At 46.6% G+C, this 25844-nt stretch overlaps 1 protein-coding gene across 1 annotated transcript in view; it reads left to right on the forward strand.

Moving 5' to 3' along the window:
* Positions 1–17398, forward strand: part of LOC125945504 (uncharacterized) — a 63548-nt gene extending 46150 nt beyond the window's left edge. The window contains exon 5 of the mRNA XM_049667320.1: positions 16866–17398. Within this exon, the coding sequence (XP_049523277.1) occupies positions 16866–17202 (337 nt within the window). The 3' untranslated portion in view covers positions 17203–17398. The remainder of the gene's footprint in view (positions 1–16865) is intronic.
* The last annotated feature ends 8446 nt before the right edge of the window (positions 17399–25844 follow it).

Genomic DNA, 25844 nt, shown 5'->3' on the forward strand with positions numbered 1-25844 from the left:
CCCCCCCCCCCCAATCCCATCTTGCCCTGTGCGTAATTTTTAGGACTGATCCCCCTGAATAGTTATGGTTAACACGATCCGGAATGAGGTAGAGGAGCGCCTTGAGTGGGACAGCAATATTCTGCCTGCCACAGGCGCTGGGAAACACCTTTCTTCTAACTTTCTCCCCGAAACCGGCCCGGCCCTGTCCTTGGGCCCATTTGGTGCAACATGTGAGTTCCTACACATTCGATTCAGTGTAGGAGGGGGCTCTATTTCCGACATTTCTTTTTTAGTCACCTCTATATCCCCGCCTCAAATATGCTTGCAAGCAGAAAGGCTAGGCAGCGTGCCATCTCTAATCAACGGTGCAGTTCATCAGTGGTGCACTTTAGTGCGCGCGACTGGAGAACACACACAAAGGAAGGCCTGGTCGTTTTTGAGGGAACCATAAAGTCATCATTCTTTCAACATAGAGAGATCCGCGATTGCTACAGACAGCTTTATGCACGCTTGTCAATTTTCCCTTTAATGAAAATTTATCTCCCTCCACTCCCGTGAACGCTCATAGCCTGTCATGATGCATGTCATGTCAGGCTATGTCATGAGCCTGTCATGATGCATATCGCCAGTGTCGTGTTCTTCTTTGCTAAAGTCCTTGTCCGTTTAGCGTTGTTACTTTCCAACACATGAATTACCTCTAACTCTCCCAAGTTTCCCTTCTAGCCTGTCGTACGCATATGGGGGAGCGGCGACGTCGATGAACTCGTATGGTAACTTCGAAAACGACTCGACACTGACCGTGAACAAAGCTGGGCCCAAAAAAGAAATTTCTGTAATCTTCCTAGATACAATGGCCCCTGTATTAACTCTGCGTTTTCTTCAACTCTGGGCATTCTTCATTTCACCATACCTTTTTTCTGGCCGTTGTTCAGGTGTCAGCCATCGCCAGTGCGGCCACCCAAATTCTCTTCCTTTCTTCGAACTACCACAAACGTGGTCACTTTTTCCAGAATCAGACGCGAGGCTTGTCACACGAACACTGCAAGTCCCGACAAATGCCTCGTCCTTCTCCATTAGTGCTCAGTGTGAATGACCTGAAGCCATGGCTTCTTTGCGGGAACACAAAACATCTACCCGGCCCACCCGCAGTGTATGTTCGAATACAAATCATCGATGTCATCCATCATCGGTGTCAGCCGACGACTTCTCAGTGTCAGCGTTATATTTATTGACTAGTAATTGGAGATGTCAAGAGCAAGCTTTAGGTCGAGCCCAGGTCCAATACCGACTGTTCAAATACATGTAAAAATAGATCAATGTTTTTCTGTGATAACCTCTTGTCGATTTTCATGAAATTTGTTGTTTTTGGAGAGAATGTTACATTCTAGTGACTTCATCAACCAAAATTTTGATTTAGAACTTGGATGTATTACAATATTTTTTATTTAATTTTGTGGTTCTAAAACATGGAAGCGCTAAGTTTGCACATTTGCGGAAAAAAATAAGAAAGGAAACAAGTAGATTGAAAAACAGTGGTATTGCGTCTATCAATAGACGTGTTTAATTTCGGATTATTTTGTTTTTCGCTCAAAATTTATAATGAACTTATCGCAGAACCAAGTAGCGAAGATTTCAGCTCTAAATTATTGTCGCGGCTATTCATAAGAGGAGCTTCCTCCGCTGCGTCAACCGAAGCAGCTTCGTCATGACCAGCGTGTGCGTTCTGAGCCGCTTGATCAACTTCTCTCGTCGTGAGAACTCGGGGTTTGGTACGCTGCGTTGGACTGAAATGTATCTGGGGTCGGTACTCTTTCCCCGTAGATGCTAACTCTACGTAGAAACAATTCGACGCTGTACCGAGTTCATAGTCGGTCCACATTAATCATGTTTTGGCATTTCTTCGATGGAGTACTAATGCCGTTTTCACATAGACCACATGACATTAGACAAATGCTTATGATTATGTAAGACGGGGTCACAGATCACGTTACAGTGATCACGTTACAGTCTGTGTTTTTCTTGGTAACGCCCTGTTTAATACCTATTCTGAGCCCAGCAAATGCATGCTTACGTTCGTGTCGAGCGGCCGCAGTTGAAAACGTACCATTGGCGTCATGCAATCGTCTTCGACGCGGTTGTCGTCGTACTGTTGTTTGTCTCAGACACATACGCTTGCGTCACGCGTGTAACTAATCAATTTACACAAACGCGTTAGTTCACCTGGTAACTCCTTACGGAGCTCCAAACAACGCTCGATAGCAGGCTACCTGCAGAAATACGTCGATTCGAATAATGTATTGCAACAAAATAACATCGATGCCCGCAGTGCGTAGGATCTGTAGAATGAGCGAGTAAAGACTTGATTGAAAAACAGGGTATTGACGGATGACCACGTGGTTGGGCGGCCACGAGCCCGGGCGGCTTCTTCAGCTCCCTTGATGACCCTGCAATGGCCTGAACATCAGGTTCAGAGCTGAGCAACACGGCCTTCAACTGCTCAGTATTACTTCTTTCGTGATTCGTGTGACCTTTGCGCTGGGCTAAACGACATATAGTGGAGCAGATGCGCTTTTTGCTTACAACGGTTACAGGTATTCGGGTACTGGTAGCAATAGTGGTAGGCTACGGGGTTGGCGTAGGTGTTGATAGTTTTGTCACCCACCGTTATCGTGTTTTCCGTTCGCCGTGGAGGAATCGACTTCGTTTTTTTTTTTTCTCCTCCGCTGGCACTGTGCAGCGCGTTCTCGGTAGTCATGTTTGGGAAAATTCAGTGCAAACACAAAGGCACAAGGAAGCAAAAGCATGACACGAGCATTTCCTTCTTTGCCCCTTCTGTTTGCGCTGAATTTTCGCAACACTGAGTCAAACATTCCAGCTATAGCAATGAGCTGTCTTGTCCCGTGAATAAATTCAAGTAATGTTTTTCTGGTAGATGCCCTCGTATACCCTGCTGGTCGTCGTGCCTTTGACTTCCGTGGTTCATCAATAGACGGTGCCGGTGTCGTCAAGGTCAACTCACGGGTAGGGTGGCCTATCGTTCCTCGTGGTCCTATCACGGGAGAACGCTGAGCCGTGCTCCCTCATGGTCTGTACAAGACAGTGACAACCTTTCCCTTCCTCATACCGAACAACTTCTCTCTCAATCAGGGGGAAGGCTCTGTAGTTGGTGGCAAACCAAGGCAGCGTCTCTGGTGCGGTCGTTTGTTGAAATGATTTATGGTCCCTCTTGCTACCACTGTTTTCTCGCTTCCATAGATTTTTGTTCAGCGCCAGTGGGTTATTGACTGCGTGTGACAGGTGTCTCGGCTGTTGACGGGTTCTACAAGTTTTCTGAGGAAGATTCCTGGAGAGGGCATTGTTTCGGCGTGAGCGCCATTGCTGGCTTGCTCCGCGTGCAGCTCACTGCTTGCGTCCGCGGTGAGTCATCGCACATTAGACATGCGTCAGAACTTGACAGGAGCTATCAGGTGACCATCGAGGAGGTCTTTAGTTAGCCTCCTCTCCTTCCACTGCTGAAAGAGGGAAAATGGGCACCCGTGTGTGCGTGGAGGCCACGTGGCTATGCCATTTATCCTCAACCTGACTGCCACTGGTCCGTCACTCGTTCTTCGACTGCGTGTGTGGTGGGCCACTGGAGATTTGTTACTCGAGCTCGTCCCATGATCCCTACCTGAGTTGGACCTGGTCGCTACCCGTGGAGTCCGACATTCTACTAGAAAGTGAGTGTTGAAAGTTATTCTTTATTGCCTTTCTTATGTCACGTACGAGATCATAAACTTTTACGTTGCATTGTATTCTGCTTGAAATAGCTTTTTTTTGCCGTTGATTGACATATTGATGCTAGCTAATCTGTTATATTGCGAAAATTCTACAACAAAGCTAGAGCGCCCAATGTGTACGTGATGTTTAGCATGCATTAACCCAGGATCCACGTGCAGTTTGCGTGACAATTTTAGTAGTGCCATCGCCGACGTCACCGTTATGTAGATTATGCACCCTTTGCAATACGCCAAACAAACGCATTTGAGGGAGTGTTCCGCACCTTTACACGTTCCAAACCGTTCATTTACAGAACGGAATAACCGCTATCATTTGCCACTATCATTCGATGAATTTTCTTAGCGTAATTTTCTTGCCAGACGAAGACGCCTTCAGTGAAACTGCCCCTGCTCTGTCCTCTTACGAAGCCGAGAGCCACCGAGATATCTAAAGAACTTAATCAGCCGCCTCGCTAACGAGTCCCAGCTTGCTTTGTGTTTGCTCGTCTTCTCATGACGCTCTCCCAGTTGGGGTGAAAAAGAAAAATTTTCGACTCCTTTTGCACCCGCACTTGAACTAATCACCGATTAAAAAGGTCCATGGTCAGACCACCTCGGTTTTGACGATGATGACGATTTAATGGCATCCCCTTTGAAACGGGGCAGTGACGAAGAGTCATCTAGCCTGCTTGATTTGATCAGGTATGCTGTACCTGTTTTAATGCAGCATTTTTATACACCTACAAAATCTACCTCGTAGTGCCATCTGTTACAGTAAGAGATATGGTCGTATCAATATCTTTCCTGCTTTTTACCCACCAATAATCTAAAAGTTTCATGTTTACCTCGACCGCTGATCAGTTGACACTTACGCTTCTAGAAGATGTACGTTAGCTACGGTTTTCATTGGGTGAATACTTGCGCATTCCATCAGGATACGCCGAATGGGCTCCGCTGATTTGCTGCAGCGCACTCATGCCTCGTCTTGTACTGAATATTTGCCCCGGTATGCTTTTGGCCTAACCTCAAGTTGCAAGGCACTGTCCTCTGTGTTATGGTTAAGAATTTCCCGTCAAATTTCTTTCTTCTCATGCTTGCAAATCCCCATGGTCCTTTTTGCTTCCATTCGTGACATAGAATTCGCTGTCTGTTTCTCTCATTTTCCTTCTGATTACCCTGTACTTGGTTGCCGACTTTCTTGACCTCTTCCTCCATTCTGTGTCCATGCTTTTCAAGTACAGATACTTTTTCACTTTAGCTGCCCATTCGTTTCATTCATGTTCTTGAGTCTTTCTTCAAGACTAATTCTGCTTTGTGCGTCTATGACTTCAAAGGAGGCCCAACAATTGTCCACCCTGCATTGCCTCCTTTGTGGTTTTATCATGGGCTCTCAAAGCGAACCGGCCAACTGATGTTTGGTTAACTTCCAATCACGACTGGATGGATGAGGCAGTACCCTTTACCACTCGCTGCTTAACTTCCAACCTTGCTCGAACCTCTGATCTCATGCACAGGACCGCATTGCCGAAAGTCAAACTAGGGACCATCACCCCTTTGACCTTGAGCTGTAACTGTAAACCTCTGCTCTAGGCTAGTCTTATTACTCAAGGAGTTGAGATGTTTCTAAAATTTCTTCGCTGCATTTCTATCCTTTTTGTTTACTTCTGACAACCATTGGCTCCCCTTTCTTCTATTCTTCTCATTAATCAAATGGGATGCTTCCCTTCTACAGTTTAAGAAGTTATTCCATTTTCTGCCTACAGTCAGCTTCTGGTTCACCCCTCAGCTTTGAATATCTGTGTTCCCTGGATGCTTCCTGACGTTTCTCTATGAACTTCTTAACCTCCTCATCCCATCAGCTCTTGGGTTTACTACGGAGACGAAGCAGTGCCCACGCGGTTTCTGCAGGGACATTGCTCGTAGGGAGTCTGACGTGCAGGTCGTTGCCCTCGGCGATTATGTGCGGTTCCGACTGTCGCGCACTGTGCCCCCCCCCCCCCCCCCCCGCTCTCTTTCTCTTAGGAGTAGATGCTCTTTGCCGCTTCAGCATAGTTGCGACAAGAGTCTGCTTTGCGCACCAAAAGAGCCTTGGCACGCCATTGTCGTCTTGCTACTGCGCGCAGTGTTAATATGAATACAACTGAACACTGGCATGACAAATTCATTCTCACCGAGAAGACTACTGCTGGTCGCCCGCTTGCGGCCTGTGTGTCAAATGAGACGGAATGTCCAATTCTGGGTATTCACACTCGCACGGCATTCCGTCTCGCCGTAACTCGGCAGGACAAGCGTTGAACGTTTTACGTTCACTGCTCCACGAGGGCACGTGTAACAGGCAAACCGACACCTTAGGAGATCACTAAAATTTAAAAAATAGGCGGATCCCCCACACCATTGGCGCACCGACGGAGTGGCGGGGCGAGGGGGGGGGGGTGTTTCGGGTGTTGTAACCCCTCCCCCTGAGGCCGAGTTAACCCCCTCTCCCCCACGCGTCCAGCGCCACCAGTCCAACGTGCTCCATCAGCGCTCTGTTCACATTGCCAATACTATTTAGGAGGTGGCTTGAGGTCGAATTGTCCTGATTAACAGAAACATTCTATCACCGTCTTCTATTTACTCATTCCCTCTTAAATTACTTTGAGTAAAACGCTGAAGAAATAAACATCTTCATCATCCTTGGTGTCATTATTATAAGTATTGAGCATTTTCTTTGCTGTTGGATTCCTCTGGCTAAAGCAAGCAAATTGCATATTATGCAAAGTGCTTGCGCCCCCCCCCCCCCCCCCCACACCACACAAACAAAAATGTGCCCCCCCCCCCCCCCCCCGGCAGAGATCCTGGCTGCGCTACTGCCCCACACTGTGGGAATCGACGTAAGTGAAACTTTCTGTGCAGTTTCCTTTCCCTGAGGACTATTGCCGGTGATGTCGACAGGCCAATGTTAAATTTCTTCAGCACTTAGTGCAATGTTTGATGGTAAAGGTTACCTTGCGTGCACCACTGCTGTTTCTCTGCGTAATAGACCGACCACACAGCGACCTTTATGGGACTGTACGCGCCAAAAGCACAATCGGATTACGAGGCACGAAGTGGTGGCAGACTACGGATACATGTGGCTGCCGCAGTCAGGATCTCACACGCAACTTCGAGCAATGCCATAGCCGCAAAGCTACCGCTGCAGGCGCAGAAGTCTTGAATTGAAGTGCCTGGGCTCTACGGTGCTTTATTGCGGTTTTCAGTGTGCACACCATCCGTCAGTTGCCCGCTTGACAAACTTGCATGGTGATTTTTTTTTCAGAAATAGCAGAAACGTACCGTATCGTACCCTCAACTCAAATTTATCCAGTTTGTCCGCAACTGCTTTCGTGTCTACGTAGTAGTAGAGTTTCCTTTTCTTGCGCACTATACAGGGTGTTTCACCAAACACATTGTTAAAGCTGCCTGCGACAGATAGCGCAATTCTAGTCTATGATGTGGTCTACTCGATCAGGTGAATATTACCTGCAGAAAATTTGAAATAGATAGTCAACTAATTAACAAACATGCACTAATTAAGCTTAACTTTACCTTATGCCACATATTGCAATAGTGTGGCGGACGCCATGTACGAGATGTGCGCTGTCAAACATGCGGTGGAAAGTCACTGTCGATCCATTTACTTTCTTAACGAAACGTCGTTTTGTGCATTGCAGCACGAAAGTAACTGGAACGCCAATGAATTTCTCCGCAAAGTTTGGGAATTATTATCTGAAACTGGTGTTATCCTTTTTTGAAAGTGTTCGCTGAAACACCTTACGAACGCATAATGCAGGAATTCCCAACTTCAACGGGGCCCTTAAACACTTCATGGACATAGTAAGAAAACGTTGCCGATCTGCCATAGAGGCTGCTGTCTACATGTGATGCAAATATTACCGCACTGCTTGCCGCAGGGAATTTACAATCTCGTGTCAAACACGGGAAAAGATCGCTTTGCTCTCGATCCCGTATTGTGTTCGTGCAGCGTGATCGAAAGCAGCTCGCAGACCAACGCTGTTGGCTGATTTCGTGATTGCGAGATCAGTCTCAGTAGCAGATAATTGCTAATTTTAAATTAAACATATGTATGTCTGTGATCTCAAAAAGACGGAAAAATCATTTCCTCTTTGCACGGCCTTCTGCGTACGCTGCTCTTGTCCTCCGAGATGCCTGCGGGGTAGCCTAGTATACAGCAGCAGCCACGACGTTCCGCAACGAGCCCTATCTCTCTCTCTCTCTCTTTTGTATACTGGAAAGTAGCGAGACTCTGAGATGCGCGCTCACCCTCGCCACTGCACTCCTCTCTTTTCTCTTCGCTGTCGCCACGTCTGCGCCTTCCGCGCATGCAACAACATGACACCGAGCAAAAACTCATAAAGGTAATGATATTTACACTTGTGCTGCAATTTTGGATAACATATGCAAAATGTTTAAGTAAAATAGACGGTTGGGTGTTTTTTCCTGCGTGTCGTGTTGTTGTATGTAGCGGGTTCACTTCATTAATTGTTCTTCGCAAAGCCATGCACCAGGCATAATTCTTCAAGCCACTGGATAATTCTTTTTCAAGCTTTTCAATACACGAAAAAGTTTACGTTGTCACATTTGATGTTCCTGTAGTGGGTTCTCGCGTGGAGTCCACATGACAAAACTCACTAAAGTATTCAAAATTGTTAACCCTTTCTGCAGCTGTACACTTTCTATGACTCTGAAGATACAAGAAATGTAGTGCAAGAAAGTTTTCAGGCAACAGGGTAAAGTGGCGTCTGAAAGGGCGAAATATATAATAAATCACTTCCTGTGTATAATTAATTAGATTGTGTCTGTGCATTGGGTTTGAAGTGGATAATTTTAACGAATGAAGTTAAAAAATACGGATGAGGTAGCCGCCGCTGGTGTTTCTAATGCCCTTGTCATACTATTGTAAGGATTTTCAGAAATAAAGCGAACGTATGTATTACAAGCTTGTCACGCCCGCGCCAAGGATGATGCAAGTCACAAAATTGGCCGCATGTCTTCTTGCTTCGCTGCAAATGACGTCGAAAGACGATAGCCTTCTTCCGCCCCTGATACGCAACACCCTCTCTTCTCCCCCGTCACGCTCTTCCTCACTCCTCCCATGATGGATGGAATGGAGGTTTTGCTGAATCCAATTCAAATTTCCCGCGTTCGCCCTACTCTCGCGCCATATGGTGGGAGCTTTTATAACTGTTGGCTTAAAGCCGGCTACATAGCCGCGGCTTCATTCAGCTTGTTTTTAACGCGTAGCGTCTCTTGAACACCGTTTCTCACGCGTTGATTTCTCATTTACTAAATTAAAAACCCGCCCACTGTGTATTCATAATTAAATGAACGCTGCGGATCACACTTATGTACAGCCACCCAAATCTTTAACTAGCGGGCGCGAGCGGCTACTTTCTGTGCGCCAGCACCTTAAATTCGGAACAAACTTACAAATGACTACGCTATCTTCACGAGCTTTGTGAGCATAGTCAGATAGTCATTTGTAAGTTTGTTCCTAATTTAAGGTGCTGGTGCAAAAAAAGTCACCGCTCGCGCGCGCTAGTTAAAGATTTGGGCGGCTGTACATATATCTTGCCTCAGATAGGCGTGAGGTTTCCTTTGCTCTGTATAATGTTGACGTACGTGTATGACCCCGTGCCACCAGTGCTAGTAGCTTGGTTGGTTTTGGCCGGGTGGTTGAATCAAGTGACGGACAGACAGCCTAAGTTTTCGCGCTTAGGTAGCGCAAGAAATACTATCGTCTTTAATAACCTTTTGACGGAGAATGCAAAGGCAACACAAAGTAAACCTCAAGTGATGTGGGTAACAGAACTCCGGTAATGACACCTTGGGGGGGGGGGGGGGGGGGTTCAGCATCGCCGAAGCTTATCCCCCGCCCCCTCGTAGTCGGCGCTTCGACAATGATCCAAACACTCTTCTTGATTGACGTCAGCTATCAGCCAATAGCAGCCGTCTGTGGGAAACTGGCACATGACGACATATACAAGACACCGGCAGCTTCGAAGCGGGTACGAAACACTTTGTTTGAAAAGAGTGTTTCAGAAAAAACATTCACCGACGATTACGATACTACCAAATGCGAATTTAGAGAGCCGCTGTTTAGGTGTTTGGAATTCGCGTACTATTGTGGCAAAGAATTTGATTCTGAACGACAGTGTCTCTCGCCGGCGGCGCTGAGCCTCTGCTCGGGCAGCTCTTTTAGCAGCAGCGGCAGTCCAAGCATTTCCACCGGTTGTGTCGCTCATTCTTCAGAAAGAAAGTGTGAACACGGGAATGCGTGGGGTGCGCGGAGCGCATTCTCTAGCGGCGGAGGCGCAAGCGAGGTGACGCATGCGCAGTGGGTCCGAGGCCCGCGCGAGTGCTTTGTTTCCATTGGGCTCGCCGCATGCCTGGTCGCCTACGTTGAGCATGTCTCGTGCCGAACTCCGCTTTCGCACTCGCGCCCTGTTCGCTCTCACTGTCTTTCATTCCCCGCTTCGCTCCGCGTTCACTCTTGCATCTTACGCTACGCTAACATGCGAGGGACGCCGATGCTCAACGCAGGAACGGGCTCCTAAAAGCTGCGCTCTGAAAGTGACTTCGCGCTACGTTTGCCAGCTCCATGCGCCGCGCAAGACTAACATTTGGCTGATATGTTCACTATAGTATCCACTGACTGGTTCAGAACTCCTTTTAAATATATAATAAATGAAACGATGCAGCCTTCTACTGTCCTTTCTTAATTTTGCCGTTTTTTTTTTTCCTCTCTTTGTCTCCAGCGCAGACGAGACCCATTCAACAGTGCAGACGTGAAGCATGGCCAACATGTTGGGTTTCCACCTACATGCCATTCGTGAACGAATAATGGAACCCTCCTATCTGTGGGTCCCGTGCACTAAGACCAGCGATGTCAGCTGCATTTTGCTCCACCACAGAGAAGCCATAAACCAAGTTCTCCTTGGCGCCGGCCTGGAGCTGCGCGAGGACGTGCGTTGTGCCGGTGGAACCCGCCTTGCAGTGACTCAGATTGCCGCCTACCTACTCTCGGCTCAACAGAACAACCCGGTGAAGAGCGCGGGGTTCAATCTCGCCAACGATCTGCTCATGTCTCACCACTGCGTCACTGCATTGGAAGTATACTGCGCCGCTTGCTGCACGTACCAGGCGCGAGCCGTCCTCACGCGGAATCCCGCCTTGAAGAGCCTGACTGTTCACGTGCCAAATCCCAACACTTGCCAGGATGGCATTCCAACCGCCGTTTTCACGCTCATCGAGAGCCTGCTCTATCTCGAAGAGCTCGTATTTAAAACCGAGAGCGCTACGCTCTACTCCCCGGTTAAATGTGACAATGACGCGCTTCTGGCGCAAGCTGGAAGGCATCTCACGACGCTCGATGTAAGGTGTCTGGACATGAGTGCAAAATATGCCCATCAATTCGTCTGTGCGCTAATTGACAGCACCACCGTAGCCGAGCTAGCAGTTGGAGGCTGTGTGTACCGAGCTGGTCCCCAAGCGAAACCCGGGAAGCTGTTTGGTGATTACCTGATCCGGAGCGCCTCCATCCTGAAGAAGCTCACGCTGAGCGATGGCCCCGCGTGTGATAATCGACCTCTGTGGAAAACACTAGTTGCTGCGCTCTGCAAGATGACCGCATTGCAAGACCTGACCCTCGAAGTGCCCATCGGATACGAAATCTTGTAAGCAACCACTCGGCTTTATTTATCCTACGCTTAATATTTGCTGTACCTGTACTCCATAGAACAACGTCAGGATTCGTAATGTAGAAACCAATGTGCTTTCTAAAGTAGTATAGCCCTGACGTACAGTTATTGTATGGCTCCGTATTAGTGCCACAGTAGTTCCATGCTCGAAATTACGTTTTCCTTGTCCGTCCATTTTGTTACTTTGACACGATGTCGCGTTGAACACACACAACGAGGATGCGTTCTAGAGTATGCATTACTACGATATTCAGAAAGGTGGTATCGTCACAGATTTACAATTACCTTTAAAATGTGTTAATAATTTTTTTTCGTTTCAAAGGTTGCTTTTAATGAATATCTCTTGATACGATTGCACCCACGCCCGCACAAACCATCCCATACCAGTTGGGTTCTTGTCTAGTTACCCTTAATTGGTGAACGCAATTATTGAACAAAAGAAGCAAGCAAGCCTCAATATCTACATCACCTTCTTCGCTGTGAAGGAATGCAGCGGTCGCAGTAAATGAATTCAGAGCCGAAGGAATCGCTGAAGTCTGCTGTTGTCCTTACATTATCTTTTTTTTAATTTTTCATTGTTTTACTGCAAATATGTCTCCGCTTGCGCCTAATCTTGAAACACCATATTATATACAGATGCATTCTTTCACATTTTAAGTGCTCATTGGCTTTTTTTAGTGACAGGTACTCATGATTGGATAGTTTGGCAGTATTTCGATGGATTTTAAAGGCAACTTTGATTTAACGTGTAGAGTTATTTGGAATAGTTAGTGATTGATGTTAGTGAGTTCCTGATGCGAAAGATTGAGTAGATGGTCAACCTTTGGACGCTCTTTTGGTGTTTGCCTCTTGCGTCCCGTCCACCCATTTTGCTACACTGACGATGTCGTCGTCGAACACACACGACTATCCTGTGAAGCAATGCGCATTTGGGAGTTGAGTGCGCTAACCACTTAGCCATTGCGAATCAACAGTGGGTGTAGGTCATGTGGTGCAAGGTATTGCGCTGCACACAGACTCCTGCCCACGTATTCGGAGGCCAGAACAAGCGATAGTGTAGTGGACGACGAGGACTGGGTTATGTGGCCTGGCGTAGAAAATGTTATGCACAAAATGGCGATCAATATGCGTGCGATTGTTTGCAGCATTGCTCATGAAAGCATCGTCGGTAGCACAAAAACACACACCCACTTGAGAGGATGCGCCGGAAAGCATCGATAATGGGAATGCCACCGGCAAAGTCACAGAGACACTTCCAGGTAGTTTGCAGAAAAGTTCACAGGAGTGTCAGCCTTCACGTGCTCTACATATCTGCAAATATACAGGGAAAATGACATCGCGCAGATATCGTAGCTCCTGTCGTGCCATTTCGCTCGTGACATAGGCTGTAATACAATTTGTGGCCTCGGAGTAAATGAATCCCAAGGCGGGACCTTCGAAACGATTCATCGCAACTGAAAAACAACAACCATTTAACTCATCAATCAGTTCCTCACCTGCGGCTCAATATACTGATGTAGACAAAACTGAATTTGAAAAACGGGTGAAAAAGCACGAGCACGTTAGGAGCAAACGTGCAAAGCAATTTTAACAACTACGGCATCGATTAACGCTTTTCGGGAACAAAAAAAAAAAAGAACTGGGCCAAGTCAGTGAAGCGCAGTAGACACTGCGGCTAGTCGGTCACGTAGTGGGCAGTAATCTGGTATGCACGGGAGGCAAAAATAAAATCATGCAGAAACCATCAACCAATATTATCAATGTAAGCGTATGGCCCGAATGAACGAACGAACGAATGAGTGGCTTACCCACAGGCCCTCATCCTAACTCTCTTACCCGATTTAGTGTGTTCAGTGGTTCAGTTTTTAGACTAGATTATTGTACTGCGACTATGATTTCGCAACTTCAATCACTGTACCGCGCTACATTCCTTGCGATTCTAAAGCGCGAATGAAAGAGCCCTTCATTGCCAGATTGTTGTGAAATCAAGCCCACCTTTGCCTCCCGTGCCCATCGGCCACTTTGCTCACAGCCGAATAAGACCGCGCCTCAGTGTCATCTGGAATAGTTTTTGGAATAGTTTCTAGTCATCTTGAGCTTGTTTTTCTAGCGACTCTATCCTGTCCACGTCTAAATCTCAGCTAACCTGAAAACGGTATAGTCCATTTTCCCGTCTTCATTTGCGTTTGTACCAAGTTCTAAAGCCTCTCTTTTGATGCGTATTTTTCAGCACTGAAGTGACAGCTTTCTTCGCCAAAGTGGTTATTCGTTGCGCTACCCTACGACGCCTCCTGCTACCTTGGCCAGCACAAACCTACCGCAGCCAGTTCCTGAACTGCAACCTAGTGCCAGGATATCGCGTGGCGAAGTGGATGGAGCCATGGCTCAATGTCCTGTGGAAGACTTCCGGCCTGCAGGAGCTGGGCATCTATTTGCCGGGCATGGACGAAGCGGAATGTCGCACTCTATTCCGCGCTGTCGCCAACAACGAGTCATTGCAGAAGCTGGTACTCCAAGAAGTGCCGCTGATCGCGAATAGCAGAGGCAGCAGCAATCTGATGGTCCTGTCCAGAATTATCCAAGAGTTCAGCCTCGGCGACCGCGTTTGCCTTAGGAACCTGCTCGTGACCTTTGAGAATGCGCCCGAGATATTGGCATCAGCGCAATTTTTGACCGTGAACTTCAACAGCCTCCGCGTCAACTTCGGCGCCCAACGCGACCTGGATCTTTCCCTGGCATGCTGCGAGGCGCTCACTTCTCGCGGCACCTTGACATCAATCCCGGTCTGCTGCGAGTTCATCTATCAACCCGCTTTCGGCACCTTGTTGGAATGGATGGCCCAGTCGTCCACCCTGACGCACGTGGAAATCGTCGCCTGCGATCACGCAGGGACACAGAGCTTTTGTGGTTTCTGCGTCGACATGCACGGCGGGGTGGTGTCGGCGCTGTCGAAGAACGCCAACATCGCTAGAGTAAGCTTGGTTGGCGTCAAGGTACAATCGCAACACCTCGACATGCTCTGGTACAGCGCTTACAAGCATCGAAACCTCATCGAGATCCAACTGGCTCCAAATTGCAGAGACGTCGGCACGTGCATCCCGAATCACAGTACATCGCGGAGCATGGAATCCTACGTGGCCTCCTGGAAGGTAAGATCAAAAACATCCATTCTCCTTCGATTTTCTTTATTGCGGTAGCAAATGTTCGAACACTCCTGACAAGCTAAATCCGCATCGGCTGTGTCCCGAGTGCAAGCGTTCATGCACGACAAGAGCTCCTTGCTGGCTGTGTTTATTTCACGGGGAAATAAATTAAACCGTGCAAATAAATCCGAAATGCTGCCATGATGGAATTTCCAGTAGAACCCGCAGCATTGGTGAGGTTGCCGGTACAGTGGGAGAACCAGCAAAGCGCAGATTCCTGCACAAATTACTAGAGGGACCTCTGTCGCGATGGTTGGTGAGAACCCAAAAGTGTACGCTGTCCAACTCACGCTCAATTTGCATAGACAGCCAATAAGCCTCGCTTATTTTCGTGACGTCAGGCGGTTCGGCGGCCTCAAAATGGCCGTTCTTTCGGTACGGATTAGTCCTTGAGTGACTCGTTCTACGATTACACCTGAACGTCCAGGCAAATTTTGTGGGTGATCTTGACATCGGCGCTCAGCTATGTACTGTTTTAGCTTTAAACACCGAGCTTGTATTGCCCCGTTAACCAATCATTCGCATTAGTAAAGCAAAGTCATTAAGCTGTGAGCGGACTGCAGTTGGCTCGGCTCTCTTTGAAACGGCAAGGGCAGTTGAACTGCGTTTCTGTGGGGTCAGCATGGACTGCATTCTTAGGTTGTCACCAACTATAATGTCAATGTAAGCTTCAAGCACACTGGTTCAGTCGACGTGATATTGATTCGTAGTGCATGGTTCTGCCCAAGTTTTTTTCCTTCTAGGTTCCTGCGGCCTTGTAATATAATTCATCATTTTTGAAGAAATAATACGCGATGAGTGCCACAATTCGCAAGAATTATTTACGGTTGAAGATACATTGACCTGCTGTGTTCAGAAAGCTATAACTGCTTGAAAATTTAGATTCATTAGACATAATAATCAAGTCAAAAGAACGCCTGAAGATACGAAGATAAAGACTAGAATAATCCGTGCTTACCCGTCAATCCATGGTAGCTCGACATCCGAAGTCCCTCTAGCGAATTTTGTAGGGAACTTTGCTGCAAAGCTTCCATCATGAGGAGCTAGCTGGGGAACTTCTCGGAAGTCCGTGTTGATTTTAAACTATTCGTTTTTTTTTTTTTTTTGTAAGTGAAGGTCCTGAAGCTCTAAGCCTTCGAAAAGAATAGCGACAAGCTTAGGATCGCCGCAAATAGTATAAAATAATTGCTTTTATACTCTGCATTTCAGTTTTGTTTCTCAGAAGGATGGTGTGTTGTGACGTCATCACACAGTATATGGTCGGTCACGTGGCAGCACGACATTGGGCGCTTTGACGCCGCTCCGACTCACCCGGTCGTCCGCTAGGTTGCTACATCGGCCCTCAGAATGAGTAGGAGCGACCGAGCGAGCCAGATCGATTGTCGAAACGTCGCAATGTCACTCGCAAACGTCGCAATGACGAAACGTAAGCTGGCCGTATTCTGCGTCATGTAGTCAAAACACCGCAGAAACTAAACTGCAGCTGAGAAAAGTTCCTATAATAAATCATTTGGGGTGCATTAGGCCTGACCTTATCTTTTCAGGGTGCATCATCACGCCTTAGTTAAAGCGAACCAAAAAAGAGACTCGAAAATATCGCGTCAGTAGCCGTGTTAGCGATACGTCGTGAACTATGGAAGGTAAGATTCGCCGCTTAGCCTGAAAGTGCAGTTTTGGCTCCGTCATAACCAGAACTAAAGAAATCTGGTTGCTACATAATATGGGTCTCTGCTGGATCGGACGTGCATTCCTTATGCTAATGGTACGTGTAAGGCACGCTCTGCTCTTTCGGAGGAGATTAATTAACTTTGGGATTAGTGATTACATATTCTGCAGAACTAAACACTCAAATAGTGAGCCGTCCTGTCTGTCGTTTTCCCCCTTTTTTTGCGAAAGGAAATAGTAATGTCAAAGCAACTCATCCATTAGCATATTTTTGCAATCTAGAATGTCATGTTGCCACACTGTAGATAAAGGAAGCGACCACTGACGTCATGGCTGGCGTGTTTGAACAGCTAGCAGTGCGATGTCGACGCGAGTTATTCGCGCATAATATTCATCGCTGTTTCCCTCCCCAATGTATAACACTCGCAGGAGCTGCGCCAGCTCATGAGCAAGAACGCCGCCCGGGTCAGTGCGGCGGCCATGTTCGTCTTGGGCGAGGACACCCGTAAGGGCGCCAGGCTCATCGAATCCCTGCACGACCATCCACGGCTGCTGGAACTGGTGCGGAAAGGAGCCGGTGCCACCGAAGCCGAGGCCCAGGAGATGGCCCAGCGAGCCATGCGGAGTGTGCGAGATTGCAGCCTTCGCGACTACATGACGCTGACCGGTGTGGTCAAGGAGAAAGTGAAGCGCCTTGACCCCGACTCCAAAGAAGTCCACCTCGTAGATTTGCCGGACGAGTGTTGGCTCTACGTGCGCCGTTACTTGGAGATTACAGACGTTGTTATCCCACGCGCTCTCAAAATCTGTGATTGGCCCACTGGTCGCGTGCCCCACTTCAATTGTCAGTTTTAGCATGGAGCCTACCCCAGCTGTCCCATCTCTTCCTTTCCACAGTCTCCTCTCCCCCCTTCCAAACCACCAAGATATAATCTGACAACGCCACTGGCTGCCCATATCGACCTATCTTCTTGCACGGAGCGCTGCGCTTGACTAACTTACGGAAGCGCGCATGACTATACAGGAAGCCGCGTATGCATGCACTAACCGAGAAATAAAAGCATTATTCTGCAAAGACAACAGCGTCGTTATTTTCTTTCCAGTTCTTCCTTGCTTTATTGAAAGCTTGTAGTAAGTATGTCACGCGAATGATTACCGCTTCACTTCTCGAGAAAGATCAAAGATGGCAACATTTCTACCTACTGAGAATAGATAACGAGTACTTCCAGAGTGTGCCGGACAAGGACGACTCGCCGGACGTATATCACGAGGAATTTCTTTCAAAAGCTGCAGGAGCCTACGACGAATTTTTTTTCTTTAGTCAAGCCCAGGCCCGATGAAGTATTTAGGAAGCCTCGAGTGTCTAGAGAACTATGCATATCTTTCACTGGTGTCACTCGTCATCACCGCTCACACTTCTGCTATTAGCGGCGAGAAGTTGGAGTGGCGCCCTCTCGCGAGTGACGTCACGGACAGGACGCTCCTCGCTCCGGCTCGCTCAGCTGCTACGCGCTCTCGTTGGCTTCGCGTGCATGTTGCGCCAGAAATACTTCCTGAAGTATGTTTCGGCTGCTTGCTGCTGCCACACCTAAACTGCAATTTCTTTTTTCAGAAATGCGTCAATCGTGAAAACTTGCAGCTTGGATATCGCAAGCTATGTGGAGTTGAATATACAGCTATGTACAGCTTTTACAATGCAGAGGTGCGCCGTGTGTGTCCATCAAAATTTGCGCAATGAGAATGTCTTGCAATTCAGCGCGAAATATGTTGTATGATACTTAGCTCAATGCCTAACCTTCCCTTAGTACTTAGCTATGGCAGACATTGCATTTCACGGAACAGCAATCTCACTCTGATATTAGAAAGATACTGCCTGCGAAGCTTTCAAGGTGCTTATTGCTCTGGCGAGTGCTATTCAAATGTGGGCACTGTAATAAGGCGTGAAAAGAAGAGGTAGGTGCGCATTCTATATGAAAACGTTTGCTACTAATTTCACCGTTATCCGAAATAGGCACCCAGTAAGCATTGTTCATGGTTGTTAACATGACTGCGCGTCACTTATAGTATAAACTTCACGAACAACATAACAGCAATCATCTGAAAGAAAAGCCTCGTGGTTAAGATCTAGACGCAAGACATTACAAGCGATGAAATGTTTCATAGTGCCCCAGCCGCAGGAGTCTTTATCGACAATGTGGCTCGCCCATCCCGCCACGGGGGTAACCGACTGTCGTTAGGGCGAGTCACGCATTGTTCGCGAAATCCATGTGTTCATTACAACTCCGAATTAAAACCATGAAGCAGTTCCTTACAGCGCCAATTGCAATGCCTAAAGGATACAGGAGGCACTAGAGCGCTGCTTAGGCTGCCTCCAAGAGGAAAATTCATGTGCCTTCTACATCACGATGTCACAACCTCAGTGGTTTATTTATACTGAGAACCCCTACGCTTGATCAGCCGCCTAATAAAAAAGACACCAAACGCCTTGTATGAATTCACTTGATTTTAGACCACCTCCGGTGGATGATATCTTCAACGCGTCTCATACTACTATAACAAGTCAGGCCTCGGCTTCTTGAGACCTGCAGCCAAATGGTATGAAAGGCATGTATCGCCCTAAAAGTTGTGCCGAGCAGCTGTGACAGTTTCGCCAAACAGATCAGTCATAACTGGTGTTCCCCAATCAAAAGCACCTGTAAATTGTTGAACACAGTTAAACGTGTATCCCTGTAAAGGGAATAAATATTGGTCCACGCCGTCTCGTGTAGTGCAAACAGCTGAAAGCCTCAATTAGATTTAATTCAAGTTACCGCCGATTAAAATAAACCGGCAAGGAACGGCTCAATCTTTAGCAGCAGTTAAAAGAATTACCAGCAAAATCTAGACTGCAGTGTTATTGCAGTCCTTGTGCATGCTGCCGAACTTTTCTGCGAAGAAATGCTAAATAAATGTTACCATGAAGTACAATAGTTCGCGGGTTAAAAATCAAGGTAAGTGTTGTAGAAGTCATACATATATGTATATATATAGACCCACGTTCGTTACACGATTGTTGCCCGCCAGCAAGTGTGGTCGCTTAACTATATTGTGGTATCCGATGTTTTCGCGTTTACGCTTTTATTATCCACGCGAGCCACCACTGGAGATTGTAAAACCGCGCATGAAAAAGCCACACCGCGCCCGACTGGGCTCAGTCGGCTGGCACTGTGATGTTGCCTTTCATAAATATATTGTTGTCTAGGAAATAACATCTCAGTAAATTTTTACGAGGACATCGTGAAAATATATTTCAGACGTCCGCCATAAGTGTACTAGTAACGAGAGCGAACTAAAGAAAACACTGCAGAAGGCGCCCCGAGACACTCGCGAACTGTTGCAGACGACAGGTGCGAGTCCTTGCCACGACGTCACGCGAACGGCGCTCGTAGTGCCCCTGTAGGCTGTTGTCGGGGCTAATAAGCAGCCGCCATGACTGGGCGCCTTCGCTATACTCCGGGCACCAGACCCATGGGTGACGCGCAGTACGGCTGCATGCATATCGCGGTGCCTTTTCTTTTTTTTCTGCTTTTTTCTTTCTTTTTGCCGCAATAACCATGTTGATTTCCGTGACGTTCAACTGTCTAAACAGAACCAGGAGTTTCGGCGAGATAGACCTATACAAGAAACCATGCATCGCTTTTTTTTTAGCTTTCCGAAAATAACTCATGGCTGTGGGAGTAATGTAACAAACAAAGGTTCTCAAAAAAAAAAAAAAAAAGCACTGAGCGTCTGATTGGCTCGTATCCACAAAGCAAAATTGGGGATCTCCCCAACAGTAGCATACATCCCTGTATACAGGGATGTATACTAGCTTAGCATACATCCCTGTGGCACACCTTTTTCCTGGATGAAGAGAAGCAAGAGAAAGGCAGAAGGCAGGGAGGTTAACCAGAATAACGTCCGGTTGGCTACCCTACATCGGGGGAATGGGAAGAGGGAACACAAAGATGACAGGGAGAGAGAGGAGGGAAGGAAAGAAGGGAAATGAGCGGTTAGTTCGCTGACGCGTGTGTTAGTGCACTAATAGTCACAGACGTTGACACAAGCCCGTCGTCCTCAAGAAGCACAAAAGTGCCTTCACCGCTTTATGGGCCGACGAGCGATGGGGGCGGTGTTCCAGCAGCACCTGCACGGAAAGCGTCCGATTGTCCAGTTTTTTTAGCGCGTTAACAAGTTCTTGTCTTTCTTGGGCATATCGTGGACAGTGGCACAGCAGGTGGTCAATAGTTTCGTCGGTACAGGAATATGCGTAAAAACGCTGTTCCTAGACGGGCTTGAGATGTTCGATCAGACAAAAAGCTGGCTAGACATTTCAGCATTTTTCCACAGACCCCTAGGTCAAACACATCTGTTATTATGCCAAATCTTTAACTAGTGTCGTACGCCTTTTCCAGGTCAAATAAAGCTGTAAGGCAGTTATGTTTACGCAGAAAAGCATTCCGTATTTCATGTTTTAGTCGAACAAGGAGATCAGACGTTCAACAGTTCTTTTCATAACCGCATTGCTGAATGTGTGGTATATTTTGCGTTTGAAGAGTGAATGTCATGCAGCCTTGTACTTACGATGCTTTTGTAGGATTTTGCTAAACAGCTTCTGAGGGCAATAGGCCGGTAGCTGCTGGGAGATGTAATGCGTTTTCCCATGATTTTGGTATTATGCCTGTATTCCATATTGTGTTGAAAAATTCTAGTAGAGCTTTTACAGGTGCAAGTGAAAGGTGAGAAAGCATTGAATAATGAATGCGGTCATGGCCAACTGCCGTTTTTGCCAGCAGAAAGTACCCTGTTTAACCATTGAAGTGTTAGGGCAGCATTGCAGGGTTCAGTTGATGTACCTGTAATAGCCGATCTCTGTTTCTCTCCAGGCTATTTGTATTTTAGAAATGTATCAGAGTAGTTCGCTGAGCTGGAAACATTATGAAAGTGTTCACCTAGTATGTTCAGCTTCTTCTTGTAGTGATGTCTGTAAGCCTGGAGCTGTCAGTAAAGGTACTGTATATGATGAGTAGTCTCCCCCGTAACTTCTTGAGCTGATCCCACAATTTTTTATGTGACTGAACTATTCACTGAGAACTCTATTTCTTGCCATGGTGACTTTTCCGCATGCCTCCAGACATATCGTGCCTGTTTGAAGTTTATAAGGTTGCTATAAGTGGGGTACCTTCTCAGGATACCCCGAGCCTTTTTTTTTTTTTTTTTTTTTGCTGTTTCTTTACTTGAGTGCACTCCAATGACCACCAGGGGTTTAGCTACTCTCGCACAAGGTTCGATGATTGTGCTATTGCCATTTCCGCCACTGTTTTAGAACTGCTGTGAATTTTTAGTTCATTTCATCTATGTTGAGTTCCTGCGGCGAAACGATATCTTGGAGTTTTGCGTTCTCCATAAATAAAGGCCAGTCCACATGCTGTAATTTTCCAGCGACGTGGCTTAGGTAGGAAAGAAAGAGTGGAGAAGGAAAGGCAGGGAGCTCAAGCAGTTTAGCACGATCGGTTTGCTACCCTACACTTCGGAGCGGGATGGGGGTGCTTATAATAGGTAATGCGTGTGATAGTTTGATGATTTCTGGCAAAATGATCACTGCCATATAATGTGTTCAAGACTCCCCACTTAAAATCACTAAAAACAGATGCTGAGCAGAAGGCTAAATCGTGAAAACTAAATTTTCGCGAGCTTGGTAAAAAATACGTTGCTGAACCCGACCTTAAAAGACGTTGGTTGACAAAATAAATCTTGAGTGACTTGCCCTCTTTGGTCTGTTTTCTCGCTGACCCAGAGTGTAGAATGAGCGTTAAAATCTCCTACAAATGTAAAAGGGTCTGGTAGCTGTTCAATCAGCTGCTCAAGTTCTTTCGCATTTTCACTTTCGTATGGTGGTATGTACAAGGAACACACCGTTATCGTTTGAAAAGAGAAAATAGTGACGGCAACCGCTTCGAAAGGAGTATTCAGTTGAACTTCTCGGGTGGAAGTGACGCCTTTCAAGACAGATAGTCAGCTGGTCCTTTCCCGATCTTTTCGAAAGACGGAAAAACCTTTTAAAAAGTGGTGTTTTCAGGACCTAAATTTGTTTCCTGTAAACAAAAGTCAACTGGGGAGAAACTATTTATGATGTCTTTTATGTCACCTAAGTTATGCAGTAGATCTCTGCAGTTCCACTGTATAATAAAAACCATGATGGAACAGAACTGAGAATATTTAAACAGGAATTGGTCCTTAAATACAAATTATAGATGACAAATGTATAAAAAGACGAATGTGGATAAGGACGGTTACCGATAGGCTACCTGTCCTTTTTCGGAGCGGTCACCGGGAGTGTATCCCTCTTTGCGCGCTCGAAAAAGCGCCGGTCCTTCGGTGTCAATGACACCGGTGGTTCGGTGTCGACCTCAACGAGTTCCTCATCGCTCAAATTCATGAAGTTTTCCTCAGGGATCTCGCGCCTTCTCGTGTTTAGCGAGCGGTGGGGTGAAATAGTGACTGCTACATCAGCGGTACTAACCTCCATGTGCTCGGGTACGTGGTGTCGCAACTCACCAAGCACCTGTTCACGCAACGCCCCTGCGGGGTTTCACCAATTCATTTCTTTAAATTTACACAAAGCTGTCATTTGACATCAACATAAATGACTTGGAATATTAACAAGAAAAAAAGACAGATGTGTGCGACCTTGGAGAATCAAAACCCAATTTCCAGCGAAGCTGTTTCTTTCGAACCGTAGCAATAAATGTTTCAGTTTCCTGTAAGTATATCGCATATACTTTAAAAAGTTGACTGTTCTGTTTGGAACATTGTCCGTGTGTAATGTATTGGAGCACTTCTTTTGGGGAATCTTTAAAAAGCCAGTAATTAAATAACACACGTTATTTCGCCATAACATTTACCGTGGTCTCCTCCCTCTCTTCACCCCCCACCGCCCTCCCACCTGAATATCGGTTAAGTTCACAGTTCTCCTTTGAGCGAATAAATTCTATTTTCTTTGTTAAACGCATTCATAAAGTTTCCGACCGCTTGCATGCGTAATTTACCTGCAAATGTCATAATTAGCACCCTGTCTTCAAAGTATACCTACATGTTGTCCATAACGTACCCTTTATTTTCTCCAAATATGGACAAGGTCTCTCGTTTAGTTCACCGAAGACATCGCTGCGACCAAGCCGTACGGCACATGAAAATATTGAAAAAAAGCAACGGCTCAATAATTATTAAAGACGATAGCCCTTCTTGGGCGACCTACGCGCGAAAACTTGTCACTCGATTCTACCGCCCGGCCAAAACCAAGCATGAGGAGAGGAGGGGAGAGAGAGAGAGAGACAGACAGAGAGTGAGAGTAATAAATATAAAGAAACTTTCTTGGCGAGGCGGGATTGGAACCCGGGTGCCCACGGTCAGGTGGCGAGCGTCATAATCACTAGGCTTTACACCTTTTTTTTTTTTAGTCTAAGCATTGTTAAATATGCCCGAATATCAACGGTCCGCCAAGTCCGACAAGCTGTTTCCTCGAATGTATCTTTTTGTGTAATTGTGCTGTTCAATGTGGCTCTAGGCTATACACCCACGTTTATAGAAAATGCATTTATGGGAACCACATGATTGCGTTCTACCAACGATTGTAACAGCACTTGCTATGTGCGAGAGAAAGAGAGAATGTGAGAGAGGGAGAGAGAAAGAAAGAGGAACACAGATAGAAAGAGATAGACAGAAAGAAATGAAAAATGAAACGCTGCAAATGCAAAAAAGAAAAAAAACGCGTTAGAAATGGTGTCGAAGAAACGCTGCGCGTTAAAAACAAGCCGACTGAAGCCGCGGCTCAGTAGCTGGCTTTAAGCCAACAATAATAAAAGGTCCCAACAGATGGGGCGAGAGCAGGTCGAACGCGGGAAATTTGAATTGCATTCAGCAACACCTCCATTGCATCCATCATGGGAGGATTGAGAGGGAAGGGAAAGGGCGTGAGTGTTGGGAGAAGAGAGGGTGTTACCTATCAGGGGCGGCAGAAGACTATCGTCTTTCGACGTCATTTGCAGCGACTCAAGCAGATATGCAGCCAATTTTTTTTTTTTTTTTGCAACGCTTCTAACTGGAGAGGAGCGCAAATTTTGTCGCACATTGCACTTAGCCATGACCCCCCGACCCTCCTTTCCACGTATAAACCTGTTGTAACTTTCAGTTATGTCGGGACACTGGGGATCATAGCTGATAGCAGCCGTGTCACTCGCTCTAACGCTTGAATAAGAATTTTTTTTTTTACAAAGATGTGTTTGATCCAACCGCATTTAACTTCGGATGGAGAGTTTCCATAGCGTACCACCAATTTTCGTTAAATTTGCTTTTGGTGGCTTTTATTGTTTTGCCGAGGCAGTGGACTCAATCCGCCTTTTACATTTTCCTGTGCTGCCCTCTGCCGCACTCCGCTGGAAACGTTTTAGGAAGGGCGCCGGGGCCCGGGGCTTTCGCCGGTTGATTTGTGAACCTGCGCCCATGTTGAGTGCACGTCGGTTGTGCGCTTCGTGGATCGCGAATATTTATTCATGGCTTCTCCGGGGCAGCAAGTCGTTCCTGGAAGCCATGTAGCACTCACCAACAATATGCAGGGTGTTTCTGCTAGCTTTAGCCAAGTATTAAAAACAAACATAGGCGCTACGCGTGTCGTATTGGCGCAGTATTCTTCCGAGTCGTATGGAGCACGTCATGCTAATTTTTTTCCATCCGCCAAGCTGGGTAATCAACAATGTTTACTTAATTAACTTTTTAATTATTAACTCTAGCGAAACATTCTCAATACAAAAGTCGTAGCGCTTGTTCAGAAACATTGGATTATTTCATCTCCGCTTAGATAACTACTATAATTAATTAATTTAAAGCGTTTCCTTAGAGTGCGCGAATTTTTAAAGATACCACGTGACTGCCGGCTAACGCACCGCGCTTTTAGTGCCCTCAAATGTGATTTCAACGAATCAGCAAAGGCTTCTCCGCACACAGAGGTCAATTGAGCAGGCTGTCGGTGACTGCTATGGACGTTAAGTGACAAAAGGGACGTACCGTCTAAAAAAAATTCAACGAAAAAGTGGCCCCACGTGTGAATTCGATACGGGTCCGGAGGCAGCATTTGACGTAGTACAGGCATTTTGCTTTTCTTTTCGGTCCAATGAAGAAACACGATGGACAGGTTGACAGCGTGATGAATGACCGGAGATAATTAACCATGAACGCAGTCACCGACAGCCTGTTCAATCGACCTCTGTGCGCGGAGCAGCCTTGACTAATTCCTTCAACTTACATTCAAGGGCACTAAAAGAGCGCGGTGCGTAAGCCGGCAGTCAAGTGGTATTTTCTTTTATTAATTTCGCGCACTTTTAAGAAAGGCTGGAAAATAATTAATCGGGGCAGTTATCTCAGCAGAGATGAAATAATCCGATGTTTCTGAACACGCGCTTGAACTTCTGTATGGAGGATTT

The sequence above is a fragment of the Dermacentor silvarum genome, chromosome 5 (assembly GCF_013339745.2).
Source record: "Dermacentor silvarum isolate Dsil-2018 chromosome 5, BIME_Dsil_1.4, whole genome shotgun sequence".
NCBI classification, from domain to species: Eukaryota; Metazoa; Arthropoda; class Arachnida; order Ixodida; family Ixodidae; genus Dermacentor; species Dermacentor silvarum.